The 27,437-nt window shown below is 42.1% G+C and overlaps 2 protein-coding genes across 2 annotated transcripts; both read right to left on the reverse strand.

Moving 5' to 3' along the window:
- Positions 1–9,238: 9,238 nt before the first annotated feature.
- On the reverse strand, positions 9,239–12,187 carry LOC306748531 (replication protein A 32 kDa subunit-like; the record flags this gene model as incomplete). The annotated part of the gene is made up of 7 exons (XM_079231708.1): positions 9,239–9,320; positions 9,436–9,533; positions 10,131–10,250; positions 10,559–10,666; positions 10,782–10,853; positions 10,945–11,058; positions 12,056–12,187. The coding sequence occupies 7 exons, from the start codon at positions 12,185–12,187 to the stop codon at positions 9,239–9,241; spliced, it is 726 nt and encodes a 241-aa protein (XP_079087834.1).
- Positions 12,188–16,372: 4,185 nt separating this feature from the next.
- On the reverse strand, positions 16,373–21,147 carry pdik1l (PDLIM1 interacting kinase 1 like; the record flags this gene model as incomplete). Its single annotated transcript, XM_079232196.1, has 2 exons — positions 16,373–17,113; positions 20,863–21,147. The coding sequence occupies 2 exons, from the start codon at positions 21,145–21,147 to the stop codon at positions 16,373–16,375; spliced, it is 1,026 nt and encodes a 341-aa protein (XP_079088322.1).
- Positions 21,148–27,437: the final 6,290 nt, after the last annotated feature.

Below are 27,437 nucleotides of genomic sequence, written 5' to 3' on the forward strand. Positions count from 1 at the left end.
CTCTCCATCGGTCCATAATCCCTCCCTCCAGCCCTCCCTTTTCTTTACAACCAACCCCAGTTACATAAGACGGAAGAAAGTGTTGTTTTCCAGCGGGACTCACTGCTGTGTGCGGAAACTGTGGGAGCAGTGGGTTGGGCATCTCAGCCCTTACACTGCCAATGGCCATCCCAGGAATGCATCCTCTCTGTGGGTCTGGGCCGCAGCCAACCATGTGGCCTCCCAATGTCACCGAGGCACTTAAGCAAAAAAGAGACTGTTTTTTATTCTCCCAAAAAACAAAAGGCCGCTTTTTGCTCCCATACCGGCAGTACAAGTTGAGGTTGTCTAACACTGCACGCGTTTATTCTTTCCTCTGCTTTTTTTTTTTATAGGTAGAAACCACAACATTCTATCAAAGCCCTTTGATGAATACAAATACAGTTTTAGTAATATTTAAAGAATCCCCCTCAAGCGATGTTCAATGGTGAAAGGGTTCAAGCAGACGCAGTGACAGACTTCTCTCCGGTGTACCTGACATAAAGAGGTTTAGCTAACACTACCCGACACCAACGGTTAATCCTATTTCAAATTGCACTCTCAACCATGAAATCCACTCGCAAGAGAAAAAAAATACACAGTGATGCAGTGCAGAGGTGTTACAAAGATAATCTTTCCCCTGCCACTTTCCCCCCACTGGCTTTAAAGCAACAAAAGCCAGCAGGTACAATTAAGGCACGGGTAGGTTCTTTGGAGCAAAAGGAGGAAGGTTGGATTTTGGTGAAATTAGGAATAAAAATGGGGAATGGCACCACACTGTGTGAACGGGCGGTGCCAGACATATGGCAGACATTGGTGGTAACCACGCTGGAAGGATTTTTTTTTTTTTTTGCCAAAAGCTTGATTTGACCCAGTCCTTTAAAGCTTCCTGATGGTGGTTTGCAGAAAGTTAATCACATGAACTCTTCCAGGCCTTGCGGTCCTGCTAACCCAGCACTGATCCCAGAACTCAGGCACGGGTCTGTACGGATCTTTTTCAGCACAACATGGCCTCCGCACGACCGTCACAGCCAAGGGTTCAAAGAGAGGAGCAACGCGAACAGAGCTGGGCCTCGACCAACATGTCCGACCAACACAAACGACACATCAGGACCTTGAAAATGGAAGTCAAGAAAACAAGCTCACCATTTAGGAGCTGTTCTGGTCTGATCTTCGTTAACAAATGGTGCTTGCCCAGTTTTTTTTATGGAATTGTGGTTGTCCAAATTTAGATTTTTTAGGAGCGCATTAACGACTTCTTGTCCACGTGGGTTTAAAAGCTGAGGTTCAAAGTACATTCTCAACATATCCTCAGACAACGATTTATATGATATTTGACAAAAAGTGAGGTTGTTCTTCTGGGTGTTTTCCTATAAAAAGGTCCAGCAACACGAGGGATCACTGCGGCTGCACAAGCCCCAGCAGAATTGAGGCAACAAATCTACTTTTAGCTTTAGGAAAAAAGCATGATTTGGGTTCAAATAACTATGGAAGTGAAGTAGCATCATTAGTATAAGTTTAAGTAAGCGTTATAAGTACGAAAGTTATGTGACAAATGAATCATCGTTGACTTCTGGCTTCACACAGAACACGTACAGCAGCCTCGTGGGGGAAATTGCGGTATTATTAGACCCACCTGTTCAAAGGGATGTCATCAAGGTTACGTTTGCTTTATCTTCACGCAATTAGTAAAGTCATTGCTACAAACTGGGGTGTGGAGTTTAAGAGAAGTGGACGTTAATGAAGTTGCATTGTGGGAAATGTAGGATCCAGATTTTTGGGGGAATGACATCCTCGAGAGTAAAAAGTCCAGATCTACGTTGCTTGCATTTGGTGAAATCTTTTTTTAATACTTCTCTTGCAAGTTGTCCAATTTTAAGGGAAGTGTAATACGAAATCACTTCTTAAAGTACCTTTTAAGGTGTGGTTCAATTCAGGCCTCTACGAATAAATCATGAAGGTTGGATGAGGGATTGTGCAAAACAAAACTAACGCTGACATTTTGGTAAATGAAACAAACTGTGGCCTTTTTTTCCTTCTGTCTCTGGGTTTAGAAGAAAAGATATTCATGACCTGAAGCATTTTTAGGTCAAGAAACTACACAATTTACTGTTTTCTTCCTCGGTCTGTCTTCTTGATTATTCATGGCAAGGTTGCAAAAGCCATCAAAAAAAAGGCTCCAGTTGGACAGTGTCCAGTGCTGTGTTCAATTGTTTTTCACGCACAACTTCTAAACTTCTTTGCACAACTTGGTGATCGGTGAGGATTGCAGCCAGCGATGGGGCCGGGTTGACAGGAGGCCGTAAAGAGAGGCAGCAGACAGCGCGGGAGGCCGGCTGTGACAGAGGATGGCAGGTTGGGTGTCACCAGGTACGATTCCCCCTGTCTCGCTGCATCTCAGGAGTTTCGCCTGGCTGATCAGGGACGACAGGACCGCTGCTCCCAACCTTCAGTCAGCTGTCACACGAGGTCACCGCAGGAGACAAAGTATGCGAGTCACACACTGTACAGGCCAGACACGCGTCAGCTACATGCGTCGGCATTCAGTAGCATGTGCTTGTGCTGCATGCGAAGTGCAACACACACACACACACACACACTCCGCCCATTTGTTTCAGCTCGAGAACAGGCCGGGGTGGGCCGAGAGGAAGTGATGTGGTGCTGAATTTAATTTCTCTATAATTTCTATTATCTTGGCCGTCACGGGCTAACACTGGGGAGTGAAAATGGAGGGGGGAGAAAAAAAACACAACAACTTGGATTAGAGAGAAAAAAATGAGGGAGTTCAGAGGGTCGTATATCATTAAGCAATTGAGAAAGTTAATTAGGCAGCTCTGATAATTATTGCCATGGCAACCTGAGCGCACTCATGCAGATTTGATTAACGAGGTGCCATTTATCTGTGCTGGCTAGACGGCACGGCCTGCACAGAGCTTGAGAGACACCTAAAGGTGGAAGCTATGTAATGTGCGCTTTATTCACAGCAACAATGCTCGTGTTACATTTAATGCACACAAAATACACATTACAGCTTCTTCTGGAGGAAGAAACTATGTGTGGCACAGTTTATTGCATCACTCGTGGGGGATATCTGAAGTGAAACAAAGCTTTAGTTTTCTATTTTCCTTCATTGTCTCGAACTACAGACACGTAATTTGAAAAAAAATTGATCGTTCAGAGTGTTTTCCATTAAAATAAATGGTATGTATATATCCATAAGTGGCTGTCAATGGTATGGTATTTGATGGTGGTAATGTGATTTACAACTAAAGGAGTGTGGCGTGAATGAGACATAAGGGCTGTTTGTGGATTTCAGTACGCATGTTGCCCTCTGGTGGAAAAACAACAACATTTTAAGCTTGCGTGTCTTTCTGCTGAAGGGTGTCTGGAGTCCTGTTGAGCAGCAGGCAGTGCATTGTGAGGCACAAAGACTCTTCATTATGTGCTGGGGACAATTATTAATGGCTGTTAAGATTGCACAGCACAGCAGTAATGTGAGAAATAAAGCAATAAATAAAAAATAAAGGCATACTGCATTTGAAAAGACAAGCTGAGCCATTTCAAACGCAATACCTGTCACCGATCAGGACTCGATTCAAAAAGAGAGAACAGATAGGTGCTCAAAATCTTCAGAGAGCATTTTCATCAACACGGTGAGAAAATGACACATTTAGCATGTGCTAGAGACATGCTATCAAAATCATTTTGCAAAAAAAAAATCACTTAATTAGCACTCTCAAGGGTTTTTTTTTGTATTATTTATTTATTTTACCATAGATGGGACCGTTCGCGGCATGGAGACAAAAGTGAATACATGAAAGTGAAGTAAGCGCAGTGGGAGATTTCTCCAGGGACCCGCTAATCCTCCTCCACATCATTTCACACACAGCCAAGTGAGAGGTATGGATTATAGTTTATTATACAAATATCAAGCATAGATGAATTCTAATAACAGTCATATCAATTAAAGCCCTCTCACTCCAAGTGTTTCATAAATATCTGACAATGGCACTTGCTTAGAAAAGCCACATTCTGGTATAAAAATAGAGGAGAGAAAAAAGAACATTGATTTTACTGTCACAAATACGGGTTTCTTTATCGAGCTCCTTTGAAGTCAATCCTCACCCACAGTTCGTAGCCTTGTCACAGTCTATTACAGGTATGTCTACTGCTCCTTTCCTGGCTTGTGACATTTTCATTCCTGTTTTCACGAGTAAATAAGCTGCTGACCAAATATTATTCACACAAAGAAGAAATTATTCAGAAGAAATATTCTCCCTTCAAAAAGTTATAATTTCCATGCAGTCAACCCTGATCTATAGCGACTAGTACAGAGTGTACTGCTGTAAACCCATGAAAGAAACTGCAGTGAGATATCAGTTACAGCATCGAATATCAGGTGTAATAAGAACTGAGTCATTTATGGTTCTCCTTTGCTCAATCAGCACAGTAGCAGTATTTGAAAAATGTTCTTGCACTGCCCAGGAGAGGGCTGAATCTCAATGCATCTACAAAATGCATGAAAAAGAGATAAAAGTTCATATAATATCAGCCATAAAAGAAAAGGCCACATTTGGTATTGTTGAAAGTAAATAATAAAGCGAATAATCACCCAAGTTTGCACTTCTTTTAGCCCACAACCTCTGCTCTCATCAACCTTATCTCAAGCTTCAGCAACAATTCAGCCTCTCAGAGTTAGTGGCCACCAAAACAGAGCTAAAAGGTGAACACTGAACACCAAATATATATATATATATATATATATATATAAATAAATAAATAAATAAAAGGAACTGGATTGATGACACCGGAGCTCCTCTGGATGTCCAGGTTGACTCGGTCAGGCTTAGCACAGAAGAGTTAGACCGTCTTATTCCACATGTATTAGAGGAATACAATAATATTCAGGTTGTCCTACAAGCCTGGATTCACATTTGGATTTGTAAAACCAAACAGTTCATTCTTATTTGTTGGACTTTGCATTTTTGCTTTCTGGATCTACCCCCTCTGTCTAAAATGAAAATCAGCACAAGCTATGAATTATTAATACATCTACAGCTGTCAATCTTCAGCTTTGTCAGATCCCAAGAAATGCATTTTTTTTTTCTTCTTTTGCAAATGCGTCTGGAGTTTGAAGCTGCTCACATTCAGGAGTTTTGGCTTTCTTTCAATCCAGACTTCTTTTTTTTAAACACCCTGCTGAGAACCAGCAGCAGCAAACAAAGACGTCTATCTGGCTCGTCAGGCAATCCCAGCAGGCCTTTCAGCGCTGCATCCCTGCCTTCAGCTCCCCCGGTGCGGCGCTGCTTTGGGTCTGGGGTTTTTCCCTGAGAATGTAGACGCCCTGAACAACATGGTGGAGTTTAACCTGCTGGGGCTCGTGTGGTTTCAGGCATATTCGTCCCAGGAAAGCCCCTTGTGCTGAAGACGGAAAAAAAAAAAGACACACCAGGGCATGAGACCATTTTCATTCATGTCTTTATTGTGACTGGACAATAGAGTGTGTTTGAGAAGAGTAGGAGAGATGACTGGAAAAAATATGCCAACATGATTATATCAGGAATACCAGCAGAAAGAGGGACTCAATATAAGAGAGTTTAAAGTAAAAATGCAGTCTACAAACAGGGATCGGAACAATAGACCAAAAACAAAGGTAATAGTCCAAGAAACTGAAGAATGATCTAAAATAACACAATGGGGGGGGGGAAACCACACCGCTTACGGCTGGAGCGCTCACTGAAACAGAGGAGACAAACCGGCTCAGACAAAGGAGAGCACACAGACTAAATACACAATGAGAGGAGGGCAATAACGAGGGACAGGTGTCAGCCTGGCTAACGAGGGACAGGTGAAAACAATCAGGGCGGGGCGACCGTCACACAGGCGGGAAACACACAAGGGAGCATCTGAAACAAGACAGGTTTTTTGACTGATTGCTTCTACTTCATTTCTTTCTTTCTTTTAGTGCCTCCAAAAATGACCACAATGCACATATTCTGCAGAAACTTACATTTCAAACTATGGGATAGTTGAACTTTTACAGTGAAGTGAATTTACAAAAAGCAAACATTACATTTTTAGGAGCGGCGTGCATTTTTCTGCCATCCACGCCACAACCTGGACGAGTGGCTAGACATCTTTATTTTAACGATAATATTCTGTAATGTTCGAAATGAGCATTTGTAACATGTTTAAAACGCTGCTCTATATGGCCTTATGGACTCTTTGGGCTCGGTTGCTATGAAATGTGCAGCTGGATGGACAGTTTCTGTTCAGAGGAAACGTCAAACATCAACACGAAGCAGTGTAGCTGCACGTATATGCAGAATAAAAGTGATAAATACATCTGATACATCTGAGGGTTTCTACTCATTCAATCGAAGATGACATCAGTAGTCGTTGCAGACCCACATGGTGGAGATCTGCACTCTGAGTGCTTTTCTAGGTCTTTATTCAGTTTGCTATTTAATGAAACTGTAATTTAAGTGTGCTGTGGACTGATACTCCTGAGGATTTGCTTTGGCCCTGCAGTGCCCTCCGCACACGTCCTGCCTCCGTGAGCTCAGGGTGCTGGGTTCACGGCCGAGGTCGGCTCGTGTTTGAACAGGAGATAATTGAGCTCACCTCCACGAGCTCGGCTCCTTTCATCGCATCCAGGTGAAGTCCTGGAGGAGCTTCCCCTGCGCTGGTTTTCATTTGTTTCTACATTGTTTGACAAATGGCTAACAAATTCATCTGGCACTCAGACAAGACATGAGAGTTGGGTGTTGAATTACAAAACAAAAAGCCAATTGAAGTCGTATTGTTCCCTTCACATACAGCATCTTTAATTCAACACACACATCAAAAACATGTTTTTAACCTGGAAGGCATTCATTCATAGAGTTTCACTCATTTGTACATGCAAAAAGTGAAAGAAGTAGATGTTTAAAGAATAATAATAAAAAGAGAATGAGAAACTTTCTTTCTGCAGCACACTTGGCCGTCCGTTGCCTGTAGTGGCCGTGGATGTCTAATAATTGGATTTGGAAAGTTACAGAAACTGGTTTTCACAGTATCTCAGTTCCAACACTGAAAAGGTTTTTCAGATTCTATTCAACCCATAGGATTGTATATATTTTGTATTAATAGCAATGACTTGAAATTGCTATTAATAAAAAAATACATATAGTTGTTTCAATGTAACAAAATAAATAGCTTGGATGTTGGGTTACTACTTTCGCCATGTTGATGTAGCTTAGCTTGCTAATGCAGAGTATTTGGTTGTATTTAATGCAGAGTACTGGGAGATTCGCTCACTACACCAACACTGCATACTGATGCCTTTAATGCTAGTGGATAAATACAAAAAAATGAGAGAGAAGCACACCATTACTGGTGTGTTGGAAAATAAATTGCATCTGCAAACAAATGACAAAAGGCTTTTCCACAGGGAGGACAGGCGTCAGTGTCAGCTACAGAATCACAGCCGTCTGGCGGGTCTTGTTCAGCCCAGGAAGCCCGGCCTTGCTGTGATGGTGTAATAGTCAGTTTCACTTTCATAGAAAAATAATTACTGTCAGTAACAACAGTACACACACACACACACACACACACACACACACTTGATGTGGACCATGAAGCAGCTTTGCGTCCCACATTTAAAGTAATAAGGAAAATGGTATTTTTACAATACATTGCTAGTTAGCCAAATTAATTAGAATTCTCTTTCAAATATAAATATTTGAGAATGGGTGCAGCCCAGACACTGTGGTGAACTGGCAGCCCTACTGCCTGCAGTGCTGCAAAACCGGTCTGATCAGTCGGTTACATGTTTCGCAGACTGTAACTTCTCCGTCGTGGAAATGTAACAGTTAGCAGCGCTGTGATCACTTGGAGCATAATTAAGGACGGTTTGACAATGACCTCTAAGACATTTACAGACACCATTGATCACATTAGTCTTCATATAAATCATCTCCACAAGTTTCAAGTTGAATCTTTTCCAGCGGTGGTAAACCCGACTGCCATAACTGATATAATAAGTTACTTTTAGGACTCCATGTCCCTAATTCTGTTACAGCTCATTTCCATGACCTATATTATTTCTCAATCCAGGTCTCTAGGGGAACGTGGGAGTTGCATAAACAACTCGTATTAATAAGAAAATAAGCCATTATTGGGAAAATGACAAACAAACTGAGTTCCAGACTGTTAAAAACCATTGAGAGTCTGTGAACGAATTACCTCTCCTAGTGAGACGACACCCAAACTTCTTTCTTTATGGGATTTAATTTGCTCTCTGTTGAAAATGATCCCATAAACTAAGCAGCAGCTGAATTGAAATGAGGTGAAAACTACACACTGGACTTACCAAAACATGTAATTGTGGCGTTAACTTGAAGAAGAGCAGCATTGAATACGTGACTCATGCAAATAGTAGAATTCAAACTTCCAGTTGGCATAATTGAGGCGCTGAACGGTCCACTAAACACATTGTATTTGGTTGGGAGTCACTTGTAAAATAAGTAAAGTTGTTCATGGTAAAACGGATAGAAATTGTGATTTCTGAGGTGGATTCACTTCCCTTAAGTGGCTTGGCCCTGAAGATTAAAAAAAAAAAGGCAATGTTTTGGCGTCGTCGAGGTGGCCTGATATCGATATAAGTCTCTTGTCGATAAGCTTGTGAATGCGTCGACAATAATTACTGTGCTTAAATTCATTTTACAAGAGCTGCAACCGTTTACACAACATGTCCTGCTGGAGAGTTGTTGTTGTTCGCTCATTTGTTTTCTGCCTTGAATTCTGGGAAACTGAAAACTACAAGAAGAAAGACATATGGGGACTGTAGTTCTTAAGAAAGGAAAGCATCTTAAATAAAAAGGGCACAAGACTAACCTTGAACTTCATTCTTTATATACACAGCATCAAAATGCAGGTTACCCACAAATTCCGAACACAAAGAACTTAAAAACTAAAAATATATATACAGTCAAACCAAAGAAGCCTGAGCAATACATCACTACATACAGGCAATAAATGAAACGCTATAAAACCTGTAACAGTTTTCTAATCTGTCCAATTGCCAGAGTTAAACATCTTTAGACCGAGACAGACAAAGCCATCTGCTGCATCACGTCGCAACTAACTAAGTATAACGAAAACATTTAAGATTCATGTCACCATAGAAATGTGGGTAGCGTGTATATACATTCTGATCGGCCGCAATCCAGGCAGACCGCTAATGCTCCTTCGACTTGAAATGATGCTCGTCAATGGTACAGAAGGCGTGACCTTCATTGATCAGAAAGGTCAAGGAAGTTCTGGGCAGAAAGAAAGACAGCGGTACGCAGATTTAAGCATTTCAATCCATCGTCACCCAACGTGCACTAAATGTGCGCGTGGTCATGCAGCACAAGAGGCACGAGGTCGAGCTACCTGACGTCTCTCGGACTGAGGTCGTCCAGCTGCGTCTGCAGTTCGTGGAGATCGATGCCCGTGTCGCAGGAAGAGAACCTCCTGAGTACAGTCAACACCTTGAATGGGAGTCAAGACATTTACTCTCCACGCCTGTGCGCCGTCATAGCTTTTCACTTAGTGCATGAAAGGGTTAAATGTTTTCATCTTTGTCGACAGCAATGCGACTTTGCAGCGACAGCGTCGTGGTTACTTTAGGACGACCTCACTGTGGACCGGCTTCGTCCTGGACTAACAGTGAAAACTGTCCACAGTGAGGACATTTTCTGGAATGTCTTCAAAATGCAACAAAAAGAAAAAAGGCTTTGTAGTATTGCATTAATTTGTAAAGAATGCAATGTAAAATGCAACATGCTGATATACAGCAATTCCCCTCACTGCACGAGTAACTGATTGTGAAGCAGTAATAAGCAGCTGTAATTCACTGCTGCCACCGTGACAAAAGAATACTCAACAGGATCTCGTCAAAACAAGACACCAACAACCAATTAACAAGATAGTTTCATGTCATGACATCTTTTCTTGTTATTGCTACATACAAAACAATCTTTACAAAAAAAGAATCTTGCTTAATAATTAGAATTTCCCGTTTTTTTAAAACATCGTCTTAAATGTCACCATTGCTAAAGTTGCACTCTTTAATTAAACCCACTTACCTGACACTGCAGGGTGGACAACCCATTTGGTAAGAGGACTTTAAGATGGCCGTCACCACTCTGCTTGAGGACTCCTCCAGACGGCGAGGCAGCAGTGGTATTCATATTCACATCAAACTCCTGAATAAACTATATAACAAAGGGAGAAAATTCCCAAATAAGTGTTTTTGCAGTATTAAAGTGTTGAGGAGATAGAGAACGAAATCAGGCCAGCTGAGGCCATTTACAACATATCTTTACCAACTCCTAAACTAATGCATGGGAGTACATGAAAATGTAACATCTGGGTATCAGTGTCGAATTTTTGTCTCCCACGGTCTAAATTCTGCTCAATTAATTAGTTTTGAGTCAAAACGGCAGCTTTATGATAAATCTTTTAAAGATTAGAATTGCTTTTACTGGTCGAAAGCTTCCACAAGCGTGTGTACCTTTCCGAAATGCTGCTTATGGGCAAGCACCACGTCCAACATGTGGGACGTGATCTCGTTCAGGTCCTTGATGCATCGGCAATTCATTGCCAGCAATGACCTTTGACCCTGACGCAACATAAAAGAAAGGAATAAATCACAGATATTGTCAAAAAAAAACAAAAATCAATGCTCACATCCTTTTAAAGCCTATCATCATCATAATGGTGTCTGCATTACTTACATTGAAACTGCACAGACTTCCAATAACCTTCACGTATGTTCCAGGAGAGGCAGATGTCATCGGAGCGCCGTCCTGTGAACAGTTTGAAACGCATCGTTTAGCAAAATGGTGCAGATTGTTTTCTAGACGTAGTTTTCGGGCGGATCCCGTCGGTGCTACTGGCCTCCGTGTTTACCCACTGCGTCACGTTTAAAGGTGGACCGGTCATGTCATCCACGGAGAACTGGATGTTTGTCACAAAGGGAGCCAAGCCTCTGATGATGCCAACTATGGACACCTGCAGCGAGAGGAAGCACAGGCGAATAAAACTCAGCACGAGCGGTTTTCCTCAGACATTTTCACATTCTCTCTGTAGACGTCTGGAGAAAGTCCAGATATCAGAGAGACAAGGTTACTGTCTCTCTGGGTCAAGATCAACAAGTCATGTCCGAGTCCTAAACTCTGTGTTTCAAGTCCATTCTTGATCTTGAAAACAATCTCTCCTTAAGACCAATTTAGTAGCGCTCTAAAACGTTTTGATCAACACATGATTTACCAATTTGGTCATTCAACAATAGAGAATAATTCTCTTTTTTCTAAGCACATTAAAAGACAACCCAAAGAACAGTTGCGTAATGTCTGCTTGGTGAGCACTGACAAACACATTTCCTTCCTCATTGCACAACATGATTGTCTGCTGTCAGATTGGTTTAAAATGAGACGAGGAGTTGATTAAACACACATTTAAAACACAATTTTACAGACATTAAAAAGGGCCCCTCAAAGATAAACTGTCGTGACTTTGCTGATCCCGTGACTCTCCTCGACGAAAACACTTTTTACATACATGATGTACTGGATCACAATGACATTGATGACCCCGTGACCTTTCATCGAAGCATGGCTGTGACTTATTTGTAAAGCTTGGTTAAGTTAAGTTAGTTCACGTCTTGACTCGATCCATGACTTGAGTCCAAGTGATGCGGCTAAAGTAAAAAACCTCAGCCTTTTTCACACAAGCATTTTTGACATGCCGCTGCAGGGTAAACACAGGTGTAATTAATTATAGCCCTGTTCCATTTAGGTGTGTCGGGGCCTTGGTATATTGCTCGCTAGAATGGCTGGGACACACTATGTGGAATAGGCCGACAGTTTTCAATTTGATCAATTGCACCTGTTTCATTAACCTTGCAATGGAATGTCAAAATGGCCGCGGTGAAAAGGGACATTCACACAGACGTGCGTTTGGAGGGTAATCCTCTTTAGAGTCTGTCTTTTTATTGCTATACTCATACCTGGTTGAGTTCCCAGTCACAGATTGCAAAGGCACCATTGCCGCCTTGAGAAGCAGACAGCAGCTGAGACACTGTGCAGGGCAAAATCTGATGCGTTGTCCTCTGTGGCGAGATCAGGGTGAAGGAATGCATTACACTCTGCATGAACACACTTCCTTCTGATCCTCCATGCATATTATTTCAGTAATCAACAGAAGGGAGGCACACCTTTAATTTCTCTGCTTTGTGGCTGGTCAGCCCATCAGGGGACTGACTGCAAGCTGTGTAAAAGGAAAAGATGCCAACCATTGGAAGACAAAAAAAAGAGAATGATATCGTTGTCTCTTTGTTGCTATATAGCTTACCTTGGTTCCACATGACAAAATGTCTTCAGTACATAAACTAGTCAGGCTGGAGGCGCTCGGAGAATACAGCTAATTTAGCTAGCAGCGTCTTTAACGTCCAGACCATCAGGTGAATTGAATTATAGCAATTAGCTGTGATGCAGCGCAGGACCGCAAGGAAATGAGCTGAGGAGGAAATGGACAGTTTTAAAGCCATTTGCATGCTCCATTTCTCCAAGCAATTCCATTATTATTTGAATCCATTTTTATTACAAAGCAATTCCACATTGACCGACAGGTATTCACACCACTTTTGATAAACTTCATTTAATCTCTTCAAAATATGTTACAATGACATAAGAGCACAAATTGTTCATACAAAAGAGTTTTTTTTATTTTTAAAATGGTGAGAGTAGCCCTGATCCAGGATCTTCAGGAGGAATGCTGAACATGTAGGCCTCACTGGTCGGCTATCTTCTTAGTAACCGACGAAATTAGTTAATTAGTGATAACAAAAGCATAGTTTACTCCACACAATGAAAGGGCTCTTCCATTACAGTGAAGAAGAAAAAAAACGACGAGTTGCGACTCAGCAGCATTGTGCTCACTGCTGCCACCGGTGGTCAGAAACTGTAATAGCAAGATTACTGAATAAAAAGGGGGAAGCTGCCTCTGGATTCCATTCTGCACACTAATTGTGTTCAGTATGTACCGTACTAATCATTAGAGGACACCAACACTTTACTATGTTATACTAAGGGAAAACTTCTCCGCTGAAATGTCAGCGTTCAGGCGGATATCAAAGCGGTGCGGTGGTGTTTTGGTGGTCCTGGAGCAGGGCTGGTAAAGTGGTGAGCATTGATATGTCCAAAAATTTCAAAATGGCTCGGCACCAGGCAGAAAAGACGATTCGAGTTGACCCACTTTGCTTACACAAATTCACAAACGATAGGCAAATTAAAAACGTATAATACAGTTTCCACTAGCACACCGACGGTAGTGACCTGCAAACACATCACATCTTTTCCATGAATGAACCGAAGCAGAGTTAAGAGCTGAAGAAAAAAAGAAAATCCATCACAGCAATTTACAAACAAGTCAGGCTCTTGAAAACAGAGCACACCCAGTCAAACGCACATCAACATTGTCCATCCCCCATTGATCCTGTACAGTATTTACACATGTGCAAAGGAATTGAATACAACAAATCAAAAGGGTGAAATCTCTTAATACCCCAGACCTAGTATTTGTTTGGCAAACGTCTCAAACCTCACACAGAAAACCAACCGTCTTCCTCCCCCTCGTCTAGAAGGAAGCGGTCTGGCCGGAAATGACTTTACCCATGATGCTCTGCTCCGCTAAGAGCTCCGCGGTTATGGTTGACCTACTTTGGGTCCAAACATTGCTGTTCGTGAACAGAAAAAAAAACCCACCACAAATACCACATTCTTGAGGGAACGCAACATTGTCCGAAGCAGCGTCGATGCCCTGCAGCAAAGACGGGTTTTAATACTGATTCGTGGTATTGCTATTCAAAATAAAAAGCGCCCCGCCGAGTCAGTGGAACCTCGAGCACAACTTCTGCCAATTCTGTGTGGGAGTGCAACATCGATGAGGCCACTGTAGTGTCACAAAGAAAGCGGTTAATTTCAGAAATAAGGCAAATCTCAAAATCGCATTACGACAGGAAGTGGAAGGCCATCTAGCAGGTAAATATTGGCAACGAGCAAGAAAAATGCATTTCATTTTCCTCCACAGTAAAGACGCCAGGGTAGTTTTTTTTTTTTTTTACATGTTCCTGTAAAATTAGTATAAGTGCACAAATTATGTATGACCTGAAAGGCAAAAGGGGTCCCGAGCATGAACGGCTGCCAAGCGCTGCAACAACTTAATAGGCTTAGAATTAGCCTGTCGGAAGCATGAAGAAAGGGATTACTGTAAGATCCAGAGCCAAAGGAAACGAGGAGCAGTGACACAGTGAGAGGAGATCAAGTTAAACACAACAGTATTATGTATCCTCAAAAAAAAAAAAGCAGAGATCCTCTGGCTCATGGAGGATTGTGTGCGCTGGTGTCTTCTCTCGCTTCCTCCCTGAAGGTGAGAGACACTGCATGCATAAGTAGACTGTTGGCTGACATTGTGTTCGCTTGGTAAACAAATGCCGACGCAGTTATCACACTGAATCCAGCCTCGCAGAGCTCCTGCATATAATGCAGCAGGTAGTTATGAGGAATAAATATAAACAACTAAATAAAAGTGCTTTCAGTGAGATCCACTGAATTCCTCATTTCAGGTCTAAGTGGATTGTGAATATTCATGTCACTGCAGCTCAACTTTGAGATAATTAAATGTATGTTTATGCAACATAGAGATGTGTTTGCCACGTGTGGGGGAGTCACTCTGAGGACAATCCGCTCGCTTTATTGTCGTGCGCTCGGTCGTTTGGATTTTCTTGATAAATGGGATAATTGTGGTTTATTACAACTTCGGTTTTGTTTTCACATTATTTCTATCAACAATGGGGCGAGAAGTGCGATCAGGTTGTTCACAAGCCATCCGGCTTGGCACTCAGATTCTTTTGAAAGAAAAGTGCGTTACAAATTAAATGCATCATCATCATCATCATCAGATTCCCTAAACCGGTTTATTTGGAGCAGAAACTGAAAATAAGTGCACCAGAAATGTTGGTAATAATCCCTCATTAGAAAAACAGAGGGAGCGCCGCAGCGATAAAAAGTAATAAGAGTATTCAACCAACTCACAGTGTTGACGTTAATTAGATAGCATTAGTGAGCTACGGATAAGAAAGAAATGTGCCGGTGACAGCCGTCATATCAGCAAGCAAAATCCACGGTCACCTACTAAATATTAGAAGGTGTTTGTCGGTACAAAGTAGGGGCGATTAGCTGACTGGGCTGTTTTTTGGAGATTGTCTGCACAGCGGGCAGAAAGAGAGAGCGGTGAAGCATGCTTTCACAACTTACTCAGTGAATTAAAGGTTTTCTTTCCCAAATAGTTGATTGTTGGAATAGAGGAAAGACTATCCAAGGTGATGTTGGTTATTAATAACAGTAACTATGGCTAGAAGTATGAAAACAACAACCAAGTTGTAATAAAGCAGTATTATCATTAAAGCTCTCCTCCTCATTAACTGTGTGAAGCGCTTTGTAATTAAAAAGTGTGTGTGTTTATGGCTCTACATAAATAAAGGTGACCTGTCTGGATCGTTATACATTCTGCTACACTGGATTAGGGGTGTGTCTGGGACCAGTCCACTTATCTTGAAGTCTGTAATGGGCAGAAAGAGGACAAATCCGACCACAAGCACCTGCTGGCTGGTTGGTAACTGATAAAAAGTGTTCCACGCCCATAAACCAACAAAGCAGTTAAACTAAATACCACCACGCTGTATGTTTTTATTACCTGAGCATTCAGGGCATACCTGCATTATAGGCGGAAATCAGTTTGCAAGTCAGGTTCTGTCAAAGCAGTCCAACATCCAACACACTGACGTGATTGTGTTTTAATGTCGGCCCTTTGGATAAATGTACGCCGTAATGATCACAGGATAATGTCTCGCATTGCGTTTAGTAACAATTAGCACCGGGTCCAGGATGGTATTTGTAGACAAACCGTCTCAGTTTGCTCTTTTGACTTTCTCTTCTCATTGAATGCAGAACTTTTGGGGTCATTTTTGCTCTTTCCGGGCACGCTCGAGTGATTCTGTAAGGAGGAAGAGGAAGCTGTGATGTGATTAGCCTGAGACTAAGCTGCAATTTGGAGCAGCGGCCCTCCAGTATAAAAGACACAGCTAGTAGAGGACTGCATGTGCTTGGACAGCGAATGACGTTAAGCCATGACGACTCTAATGATTGTTCCCAAATTAAAAAAAATAAAACAATAATCCCCCGTTAAGTGATCTAGGTTAACAGTGGGTAATGAGATGTGTCCATGTGCTCGATCGGCGGAGTCTCTGGAGCCGTTTGCTCGTCCATCACGTGTCCCAGTCCAGCTCTCTGCAGGCGATGCGGACCAGTCTGAGCTCCAGTTCAAAGGCGTCGGGCCGTTCCTGAGGGTTGGCCGACAGCATCTCCCTGATCAGCTGCTTCATGTGGCTGTTCATGCTCTTTTTCCTGGCGGGGATCAGCAGCTCCATCTTCGGGTTCTCCAGCAGGGCCTCCCCCAGGGGTACGATCTCCGAGCCCTGCTGCACGTAGCTGCCCAGCAGCTCCTTCTGCGTCTCCACGTCCACAAAGGTGATGCGCTCCACCATGGCCCAGATGATCACTCCCAGGGCGAAGATATCCGCTTTGGCCGTGTAGTGGCCCTCCCACACCTCCGGGGCCATGTAGAAGTCCGTTCCGCACGCCGTGGACAGGAAGCACTTGTTGACGCTGGCCGGCTCCTCCGGGTTGAGCCCGGAGGCGGAGCAGACCTTGCTCAGGCCGAAGTCGGCCACTTTGAGGGTGGGCTCGGAGGAACCGGCCGGCGTGCAGGCCTGGGAGATGAGGATGTTGTCCGGTTTGAGGTCGCGGTGGATGATCTGGTTGCGGTGCAGGAAGGCCAGGGCGCTGCCCAGCTGCAGCATGAAGCTGGTGTTGGTCTTGCGGCTGGGCTTGCGGGACAGCAGGTAGGCGTTCATGTCTCCCCCGTCGCAGAAGTCCATGACGAACCACAAGTAGTAGGCACAGCACGGGTCGAATGTGATCTCGCCCTTCAGAGATGTCTCCACCAGCTGCAGAAGAGGAAAAATACAGTCAACGTGAGCCCACTGGTGATGGGACGGTCAGCCTCTACATGTTGGTATGCTGGCATCAGAAACAAATGCTTTAATTATCATGGTCAAAAATATTATGGTAAGCAGCATTATCATTGTCAAGCTTTGCTGAAATACAACTGAGTTGATGAGCCTAAAGGAAACAGTGTCAGTTCATTTAGCTTTCAACACCCATTAACCTTGAAGAAGAAAAAAGAGACCTTTCTCCTTTTTAGTTCTTCACTCAATTGACTCTAATGAAAAAAAACCTCAACACGCAAAGAAACAATACTGAAGTCGAAATAAAAAGGAGAATCCACAGCTCTGTTTGCTCAGGAAGCTAGCTGTGCGTTTAGTTTTACGAGCATAAGGAGCAGATTGTTAACGGTGCATCCAGGTTTTACACAAACCCCCAAGATATTCCCTTTTCTGCGATGTCTGACACGTACTTTAAAGCACCATCCATTTAGAGGTGCAGATTTTTTTATGTTTAGTGTTGCCAGTGTTGCCTGTCTTGCCTTTTACTTTCACTTTACTGAAGCTTATTGCCGCACGGGCCAGTTGGTTGGCCGAAAGGAAGCTTCGGCACCAAGTTAAATCAACCTATAGAACGACATGCGTAGCCGGTCCAAGACATCGTCTGTGGTTAACCGATTAATAAATAATTCTCCATATCTCCAATAGGCAACTTACTTCACACCACGCTGGACTTGGAATTGATCCAACCTAATAAACTCTGAACCACAAACTGCAACTTCTTTGAACACTGCAAAAGAATTGACATGAAATGCTAAAAAGCAAGCTATCGAGCAAGCTTTGTGAGATCTGTATCAACTGGAAATGAAAGCAAAACATTGGCATTAACAGACAAAGCTGCCACAAGCACAACCAAATTGATTGTATCACTTAGGTCTGGTCGAGCCGACATGATTATTCATACAGTGTGGACCAGCTCTGCAGGGCGAGGAGGAGAAAATGGCACTCATAACTTAACAAGCAAGGTGGCTCCAGCTTTGTATGCACAACATGTCGTTTCCCACCGTCCTCTATCTGCCATTTTTTAAAGCAAAGCAGTGCGAGAGGCCTTTCATCTTTTATACCTGCTGCAGGAAGTGACTTCATTTAATCTCCCTTTTTGACAGCGGACCACAACCCTGCGAGGTTTCATCCATCTCACGTTAAATTAAGATTAAATGGGATGCGTTTCTGGAATTTGATAGATGGCGTTTTGTATTAGACACTGAAAAGCTGCAGGTTTGTAACAGAAAAATGTGGACTGCAGTCGGAAAAAATGCTAGAAGTTGACGTGGCAGTTCAAACTGAACACAGATGAAGAGTTAAGGTCCCCCCTCTCTCTATCCCTCCATGTTTACATTGAAAACAATGGAAGTGGCAGTGACAGATATCCGGAAGGCACCTGTTGTGCCATTTCCAAAATCAGTACAGCATGTATTTACACTGCTGCTTCTGCATTTACGTGTTTCTACGTCACACTCCTTGTGTGTAAAGGCCTTCAGAGATGAATGCAGTTGATGTGTCAATTGAAGAGTAAGAGAAGAAGGCAACTAAAAGGAGTCAATGCATAACCTCTGAAAGCAGTGGAAGCGTACGTTGTAAAGTACGAGATGTGCGCAGCTGAAACGTCAGTTGGCGACCAAGTACCAAAGAAAGAAGTGTTTGCACTGTAAATAGTTAAAGTAGATGAACTGTTAGTTGAAGAGTCCGTTGAGGCCGGCTGACCCACACATCCAGGCTTGTGTTGCCAACTGCCACACAGGCAACACACATGCTCACAAATGGCTGCAAATTGTTTGACATGCCACGAGCCAAAGAATCCACTACCCCCCAAAAAAAGAAAGGATGCAAATTATCCCACAGTTGGTGCGGTCAGATAATTCCTCCCCATTATCATTTGTTCTTCTGTAAGCACGCACTGGAACATTACAGAGCAATAAAAAAAGAGCTGGAATAAAGGGACTCTGGGAAAGTGTCCAACGCCAGCGCTGCAGAAAACAGAGTGAGCGGTCTGACAATGGCCCCCGCGTGCCGCTGAGAGACTATAATCAGGCTCCGGCAGAGTGCCTGTGTGCCCGCCGTCAGACAGGAGGGAGGCATTGCGACATGACGGGCTGCAGACGGGTTGACTAGGGAGGGGAGCCCTCCTCCTTAACCTGACAACACGTCCATGTGACTGTGGGGACACGGAGGCCCAACACACACACACACACACACACACACACACACACACACACACACACACACACACACACACACACACACACACACACACACACACAGGTTTCAACTGTTTATTCATTATTCCAAGTGCTAATATTTGTGCCGCTGATACTTTCTGTCTACATCTTTTTAATCTCCCAAACTAATAACCGCAATATTCGTTTACACAACAAACAGCCAGCTTGATGCTGATGACCCACTTTGAGTTACATTTGTCACGGAAAAATCTGTCATCTAAAAGTATTATTTGCCAACAGTGGAGGGTAGTCGATGGACTAATAGGCTAATAGGTTGGACGCGAATGTTTGGCCCCATGTCTTGCCAACAAATATTCAGTACAGAGATATTAACAAGATCTGCTTTTGGCAGGCGGGTAAGCGAACAACAGTCTTAGGTAAGGGGCAACTGTGCGAGGCAGATAATAAAGATAACATTAACTGATCCGATGCAGCCAATTAACCGCTACAGGCACTTTAAAATTGAGGTTTATGGTTATGTTTGGGCCCCGAGCCGAGCTAAAGACTGATGTTCATTTTCACTAATCATGATAAACTATGTACATAATAATAAATATTATTATTATTATGTACATTGGTTGACAAAAAACGGTTCCTTGTGATGTCCAGAGCCACAGTTATTGTTGTCTCAGGAGTATTTTCCTCAAGCATATGTTGGCAACATGGACAGCTGCAGGAGAGATGTTTTGTCTGACACACGTATCTGGTATTTAGACTTGGCAAGTCTTCCGACTGTAACTCTCCAGTACTTGACAGTCTGGTTATTCCTCCTTATTACAGAGCGGCAACTGCTCTGCTCTGCGTCCATACAAGTGCAGCTTTGCATCTATCAAAAGGTAATGAAAACCCACAAGACACACACAGTAAAAAGGAAAACAATCAGCTGATATCCAGCACTTCCAGGACATTTTACTTATGATTTGCTTGAAACTTGTCCCGATATGGAAAGTAATATGTATTTCATATTAATTAATTCATCAATCAACTCTTAAGGAACTGAAGGAAAAATAAATACTTTCTAATTAGTGCCCATTTAAAAAAGTTAATCTAATCCATTTAGCATGCATTCATAGATAACGGTGGCCATTTACCAAACCTAGTCAATTATTTATTATGAAAAGCAACAACAGCATCCCTGCTCCCCACCATCACTTGCAATGAACGGGAGGTAGGGTTGCAGCAGCTATGATGTTTTATGAGGCTGCAACACACCCTTCATCTAATTTATGCAACACTTATCTGCCAACAAAAAAAAAAAAGTCTAACCTAGGCTAAGATTCCCTGAGTGACATTTCTTGCACACAACCGAGCAAAAAGTGATATACCGCTCAAAGTGAACTGAATACATCGAACATTCAGTACTTGTCTGGCCACATAAATGAAGTAATCAATATCCACTTACAGCCTAAATGCTGGGTGACATTAACAATATTATTAACGCTGACCCAGCTCAAGTGAATTCTGTCTCCTCACCTCCAGGTAGAGCGGGGAGCTGGAGCCATGGTTCATCCTCTGGGCCAGCTGGTCCCGCTGCAGGATACACTCCTCCAGGTGGATGACGTTTGGGTGCTGGCTTTGGATGCTGCTGAGGGCCCAGAACTCCCGCAGTGCCAGCTCCACATTCTCTGGAGAGTGGCAGCGGATTTTCTTCACCGCCACCCGGGCCCCGGTGCACTTCACCACCGCCTCATAGACCACGCCGTAACTGCCACGCCCCACCTCCTGGATCAGCTCGTACTTCGGCTGGCTGCTTACCATCCTATTCCTCACTGTGGACAAAGAACATAGGGCTGGTTTACTACTGACTCATCTCACACTGTAGGCCATAACTAGTCGATTTACAACATATTACATTAACAGTCACGCCAGCATCCAATTTATTGTTTTGGTTTTATTTATTTAGAATATTTTGTATTACATTCTTGCTGTTTTAAAAAGGGTGTACTTGCATTTTAGTGCGATTATATCAGTTGCATAAAATGGCCTCGCAATTATTTCCGGGACAAATATCGTGCAGCAAAAGTAGTTATCGTGACAGGTTTATGGATCCGTACTATTAGCTTTGTATAGGGTTGACGCCCAATCCAAACAAAGGGTAATAAACAATAAAAGTAAAAGCTTCAAAAAAAGATAACCACTTAATCCAAGTAACTCACGCTGCCAAAGCCTCATATCGGCCTCAGCCAAGCTCTGACTGTTGCTAACATCAGTTGAATAATATAATATAAGTATAGGAGTCATAATTGTGTTATTTGGGCATCACTTGTTAACAAGCAGCCGCATGTCTTTTCTAGGGGAAAGCATATTTGGCATTCCCCCCAGGGTATAAAATCCCCAAAACACCCTTGAAAGCCAACATTATTTTCATTTTGCTCCCTCTTGTGGACCAGTAAACACGACATCTTTCCCCAAACACAAAATATATTCCCCTTTTTTCGGAATCAGTGAATTTCTCTTAAAATCCTGACACAGGTTTCCTGACCTTGTAATCAAACTCCTCAGTGCATCTAAACACTCCTTTTGACATTTTCATAAAAGTGTTACTTGACCAAATAGAACAAGCTGCCAACAATGTCCCTTTGATTGACATGTCGGGGTAAAAGGGTGGGTATTCTGATAGATAATTGACATGTGTTATTGCTCCCTGAAGCATAAACAATAGCCCCCCCAAATAAACACAACAGCATCCCTTCTTGTGTCTCTTATTGTTATCCGATTTGAAAACAGAGCACATCATATAAGAACAGCAGCAGTAGGAATCTCTCAAGCACTAAAACAACAAAAGGAGGGAACCTACATAACGCTCCTGCACAAACACTATCAGCACATTTACAGCACTGTGTGTCCAACCACACCTCAGTTTTAGAGTCACGAAAAGTCTGTGTCAAAGTGACAGCAAGTCTCACAAAGTGGCATCTGTGACGGGGTTATTATGTTACCTGGTAGAGGTCGTTTATGACTGCATGTCCCCGTACATGCGCATGCCACTGAGGCCTTGTGCCGCAAAGAAGCAAACATTTAATGTGGGGAAAAGGCTCGGCTCACCGGAAGGTCAGTCCATAGTGCCATCAGCCTGACACATCCTTATTGTGGAGTTACATAATCAGTCAGAGCAGAAAATACCCCTGGTGCTGCCAATACTGGTGCTTTTATAGTCAGGTATTCTAATAAATTCAGCCTGTACGACCAGATGAAGATACTTAAGTACTTCATGAAGAGTAGATGTGAAATAAATTAAAAGGCCAGGCATCTTTACGTCAGGGCTATTATTTTTATAGGCAATTAGATTACATTATTTTAATGATTAATCAATGCATCATTTAGTGCAAGGTGGCAAGAACAAAGCCCAAAGACATTTAAGTTTCAATTATATAATACTGAGAATAGCAGCACATACTCACGTCCGACAAGCAGGAAATAAGAGAATGTTGTGTTTTATAAACGCCTTAATTGTTATTTCCTGTTGGTTGACTATCTGATTAATGGACTCGGTGGGATTCAGCATTACTTGTGATGAAATGAATGGGTTTCATCTACACACCAACATAGCATTTGATAGTAATTATTATTGTTCATTTACAATTGACTGTTTAAACAGGAATAGCAATACCATTGTAAAAAACAAACATAATTGTTGGTTTGGCCAATTCAATGACATGTCTCATAATATACATAGCTATATTATACAGTCACATACACACACACAAACACATATTATACAGACAGATACACATATTATACATACAAAATACACATACTTCATATGCCAGTCTATCTGATGGCTAAATGAATGACAAGTGGGTCTTAATTATATCAATAAAACCTCTTCAGTCGCCTTATTTACAACTGTTAAAGTCGTGCTTTCAGTAAGAAACTATAAACAAAAACACACAAGTCAGCGACGCAACAAAAACTCACAAACTCGCTCCGACGCCATGCAGCAGCCTGTCCGTGACCGAGTATCAAAACTTTGTTAGTATAATTTGAACGTAAATATACTTTGACATCGTCAAATTTCGTGGTGGACGAGAAAACATCCCCCGAAAAATAACAAATAAAAAAAAAAATCAGAAGCAATTAAAGGGACGTCTGACAGAGCTCGCGCGTTAGACCTCCACTCTGATTGGCTGGCTGGCTGGCTGTGTGTCCGGGACTCACCGTCAGCTGCCGATGGTTAGCTAACGTTAGCTAATCACGTTAACACCCGCTAACAAAGAGTCCAGGGCTCACGAGCGCATTAGAGCGAGATGAATACGTATGAATTCAAACAAACCGCACTTAAAAAGTCCCCGGATTCGAAATTGTCCTGACGGTTGTTGGGTCGTGGAGGAGACGCGCATGATAAGCACCGGACCGCTTATTGTCCAGCGTGTGTGCGCGTGTAGATGTGTTTGTGCGCGCGCATGGGTGTGTGTGTGTGTGTGTGTGTGTGTGTGTGTGTGGGTTCAACCGGATTCCCTTCAAAACAAACCTGCGAGCCAAGCAGACAGGTAGTCCACAGCGAGCGAGACAAATGGTCTAAACGTCGAAGCGGCGGCGGTTGTTGCGCTGTGAGTTGTCATCTTTTCAGACTCACCTTTGATTATTTTTCTCTGGGGTTCATTTGTTGTCTTCCTCACTCTCGCTGGCAGCCATTACCGCCGCACACGCTCTGCTCGCACAGTCAAACCAAGGAGTTTTTTCTTTTTCTCCGTCAAACACTGGACGACGTGAGAGCGTGCAGCTGCTGGAGCAGTGCGTGCTGAGCGTGCAGTGCAGAGGTGGACCAGAGCGAGGCGACTTCCGGCAAGGCGTTTCAAAATAAAAGAACAATAAAACGCTGTGTGATCTGGTGCAGAATTTGAAGACACATTCCCATAAATATTTTCATAACATGCACATATTCAGTGTCTGGAAATGTGGACTGTATGCAAAATGTTGGATTCAAATAAAGTAAATATCCGAAACTTACTAAGAACACATTAAGTGGCTAGTGACCAATCACCATCACAGCTTTCACATGTTTTATTTCTTTTTATAAATAATTTCTGAGTGATGACCAAAATGCAAGTCTTGTTTTGAACAAAGAAGGAATTAATCATAATTGTACTAAACATGATAGTTTCAGTTAATATAATACATTTAAATGTAATATTAAACCAAACATAATCCTATTCATTATATACTAAGTTGATGACAGGCCTTGTTACTGAATGACACCTTTTATTAACGATACTTATTATTTCACATGTGCTTACTTTTACAGTTACAGATCTGTAATTTATCAATTTTAATTGATCAGTAATTTTTTTCCCCAAAGCCGACAATTTCATACACTTTATTTTGAAGGGAAATAACAGCATATTCCGGCCCTAAATCTGGCTACTTTTATGAGGTTCACCACATTGTAGGCAACCAGCGGAGGCCCTCTGCCTGTCACTAACAGCCCATGAACACCTGCACAAATTATTATTCTGAAATGAATGCGTTCATGTCATTTTGTATATTTGACACAGTGCTAGATAGTTTAATAGGATTACCTCACATTTTTCTTCTTTGGTAAATGCATCACAACATGTTGTTGTCGGATGGATACCAGCACAATAACATACGAATCACACTATTTCAATGCAATCCCAATTTAGCAGATGTTTGAGCTTGAAAGTTAATTATCAACCTTGAAAACATTAATTTCGCACTAAACAAAAATATGGGCCATTCATATTTTTCTCAGAGCTTTCACTCACATCTTGTGGTCTTCATCTGTGGAGTTTGCTAAGTTTTTGTGTAATTTGGTTTCATATTAGATCAACTAAGCTATCTCAACTCAAGCACCTGATCTAGCACCTTGACTAAAATACATTTTTGCATGTTATATACTTATATATATATATATACTACTTAATTTTCTAAGTAAAATAACTGATCAATACAACAATAAACTTGAACTTGGTCTAAAATAAGAATGAGATTCCACCCAATATGTATCAATATGTTGACTGATTTAATACTGAATATTACCCTTTGTTCTTGCTGCTCAAAATAATATATAAATATATAATAAATAATATTTAAAATGTGAACCTGCATGTCTCGCAAAACTTTGACAGGCATTAGTATAAAGTCTAGATACAAGAAACTGGGCGATGAAACACAAATGTTCTCTTCGATCTTTAATAACCCTTGTATTGCAGCACAATATATTTCAGTTGCAGGCTGAAAAATCCAACATGGTGACGAGATGATCCTCATTAAATACAAACTCAAACATCAAGTTAAGGCTACAGTTTGTGTTCAGGATAACCTTGAGTACTGAGAAAAGCTGAAACAGGAACATGCTCAATCCAAACATTCATTATAATGCATGTTTATGGTGAGGGACTTTGGTATTGGAGCAGAGTTCCCAGAAAGACAGACGTAGTGGGTGTGTCTGCTCTGGTAAGTAAAGATATGGGTGTTTGTTCGACGTTATCTGTATGTTCATCAGTACTTTTGTGTCTCTCTATTTCCTGGAAACAAGGTTATGACGTCATTCAAAAGCACCACTTTGGATCTCTCATACATATTGGCGTAAAGGGGGCATAAAGATACCAGAGAAATTGTAGAATATGTTCTATGAGGTAGCACACATTACATTGAAAAGAAGACGTAAAAAGACAAAGTAATAAATACTTGTAAGGACCACTTAATACACAAAAGATTTACAATACATACAAAACAGTTTTTTGGACGTGCTTTTCTCAAGCTGTCCAAAATCACACCTGAGGTAGACTTGTATAGATTTTTGACAAGACGAGAGAACTCGTCTTGGTCGCGCATAAGAATTAATACAGACAACAACAAAACAACAAAGCACTGGGACTGAGGCTGAACTAGAGTGCTGTACATGGTAGATTAGACCCCATTGTACTGCAGCACGGTGAGCGCTATGGTGAACTCAAGCACATGATATAGGAGTAATAATCGTTAATCATGATCAATACCGATGCTTTGAAACGGCCTCTGTGCTGTGAAATCACTGGGCTCAGTGTCGCCGGTCCCCTTTTACATCTATTATTCTACGCATTATCATGCAGACACATCACGAACATTATATTAATACGGGTGGAGAGAAAAAAACACGAGATATATATACAATTAAAAAAGACATTTTAAAATGTAGTGTCATTCCGGGGCTTATTTTGTGATGACCTGTTTTAATTTACTACTTCGGTGAGTCAACTTTTCCTTATACCTGCTTTGTGGACTTTTGATCTACTTGATGAATGGATGCAGACAGGACGTTTGCCCTTGCTTCCTAGCTTGATGCTAAGCTATTGACTAAACACATCTTGGCTCCAGCTGCGAACTTGATGCACAGGCATCAGAACAACATCAATCTTCTCATCTCACTCTCATAAAGAAAGCAAATCAATAAACAATTTCTTCAATGCTGTAAATGGAGAGTGTGTGTAAAGACTCCCTGAATAGAAACACACTCCAAAGCCTGGAAGCTAAACAATGCTGATGGCTAGTTATCTGTTAGCTATGTAGCTCAGTAAGGCCATGTGGATGGCATGGAGTCGGCCAGGTGGCGACAAGTTTAAGCTTCACAACAGACACGTAAACCTTTTTAAATATACTTCAGCAATAAATAAAAAACAGGCTACCACTTTCCTCTACAGCTGGTATGTAGCAGAAAAAAGTGTCTGCCGTTTTACAAAGACATCGTAACATTGTTCATATTTGATGACTTTTCCATGTCAAATACAATAGCAAAGAACAACCCCGACCACGAAATGCAATGCACTTCATGCTGAAAGATGCACATGGTGTTTAGAGTGCATGGTTCCTTTAAAGCGAACACGGTACTTCCTGGTCCGCGTTGCGTATCAGAACACGACATAAAGATAGTGCATGGCTCATTCAGCAGCTGATGCGTCGGGTCTTCTGGCACCACAGTAAATATTAAACATCTAGACAAATCCAAAAAGACACGAGATCCGAAAAGTTCTCCCTGAGTTCAAAATGAAGACGCTAAATGAACTGATTGCAGACTGAAGGGACCGATAAAGCATTACATTAAACGC

Source organism: Taurulus bubalis (assembly GCF_910589615.1).
Source record: "Taurulus bubalis genome assembly, chromosome: 16".
Taxonomy (NCBI): Eukaryota; Metazoa; Chordata; class Actinopteri; order Perciformes; family Cottidae; genus Taurulus; species Taurulus bubalis.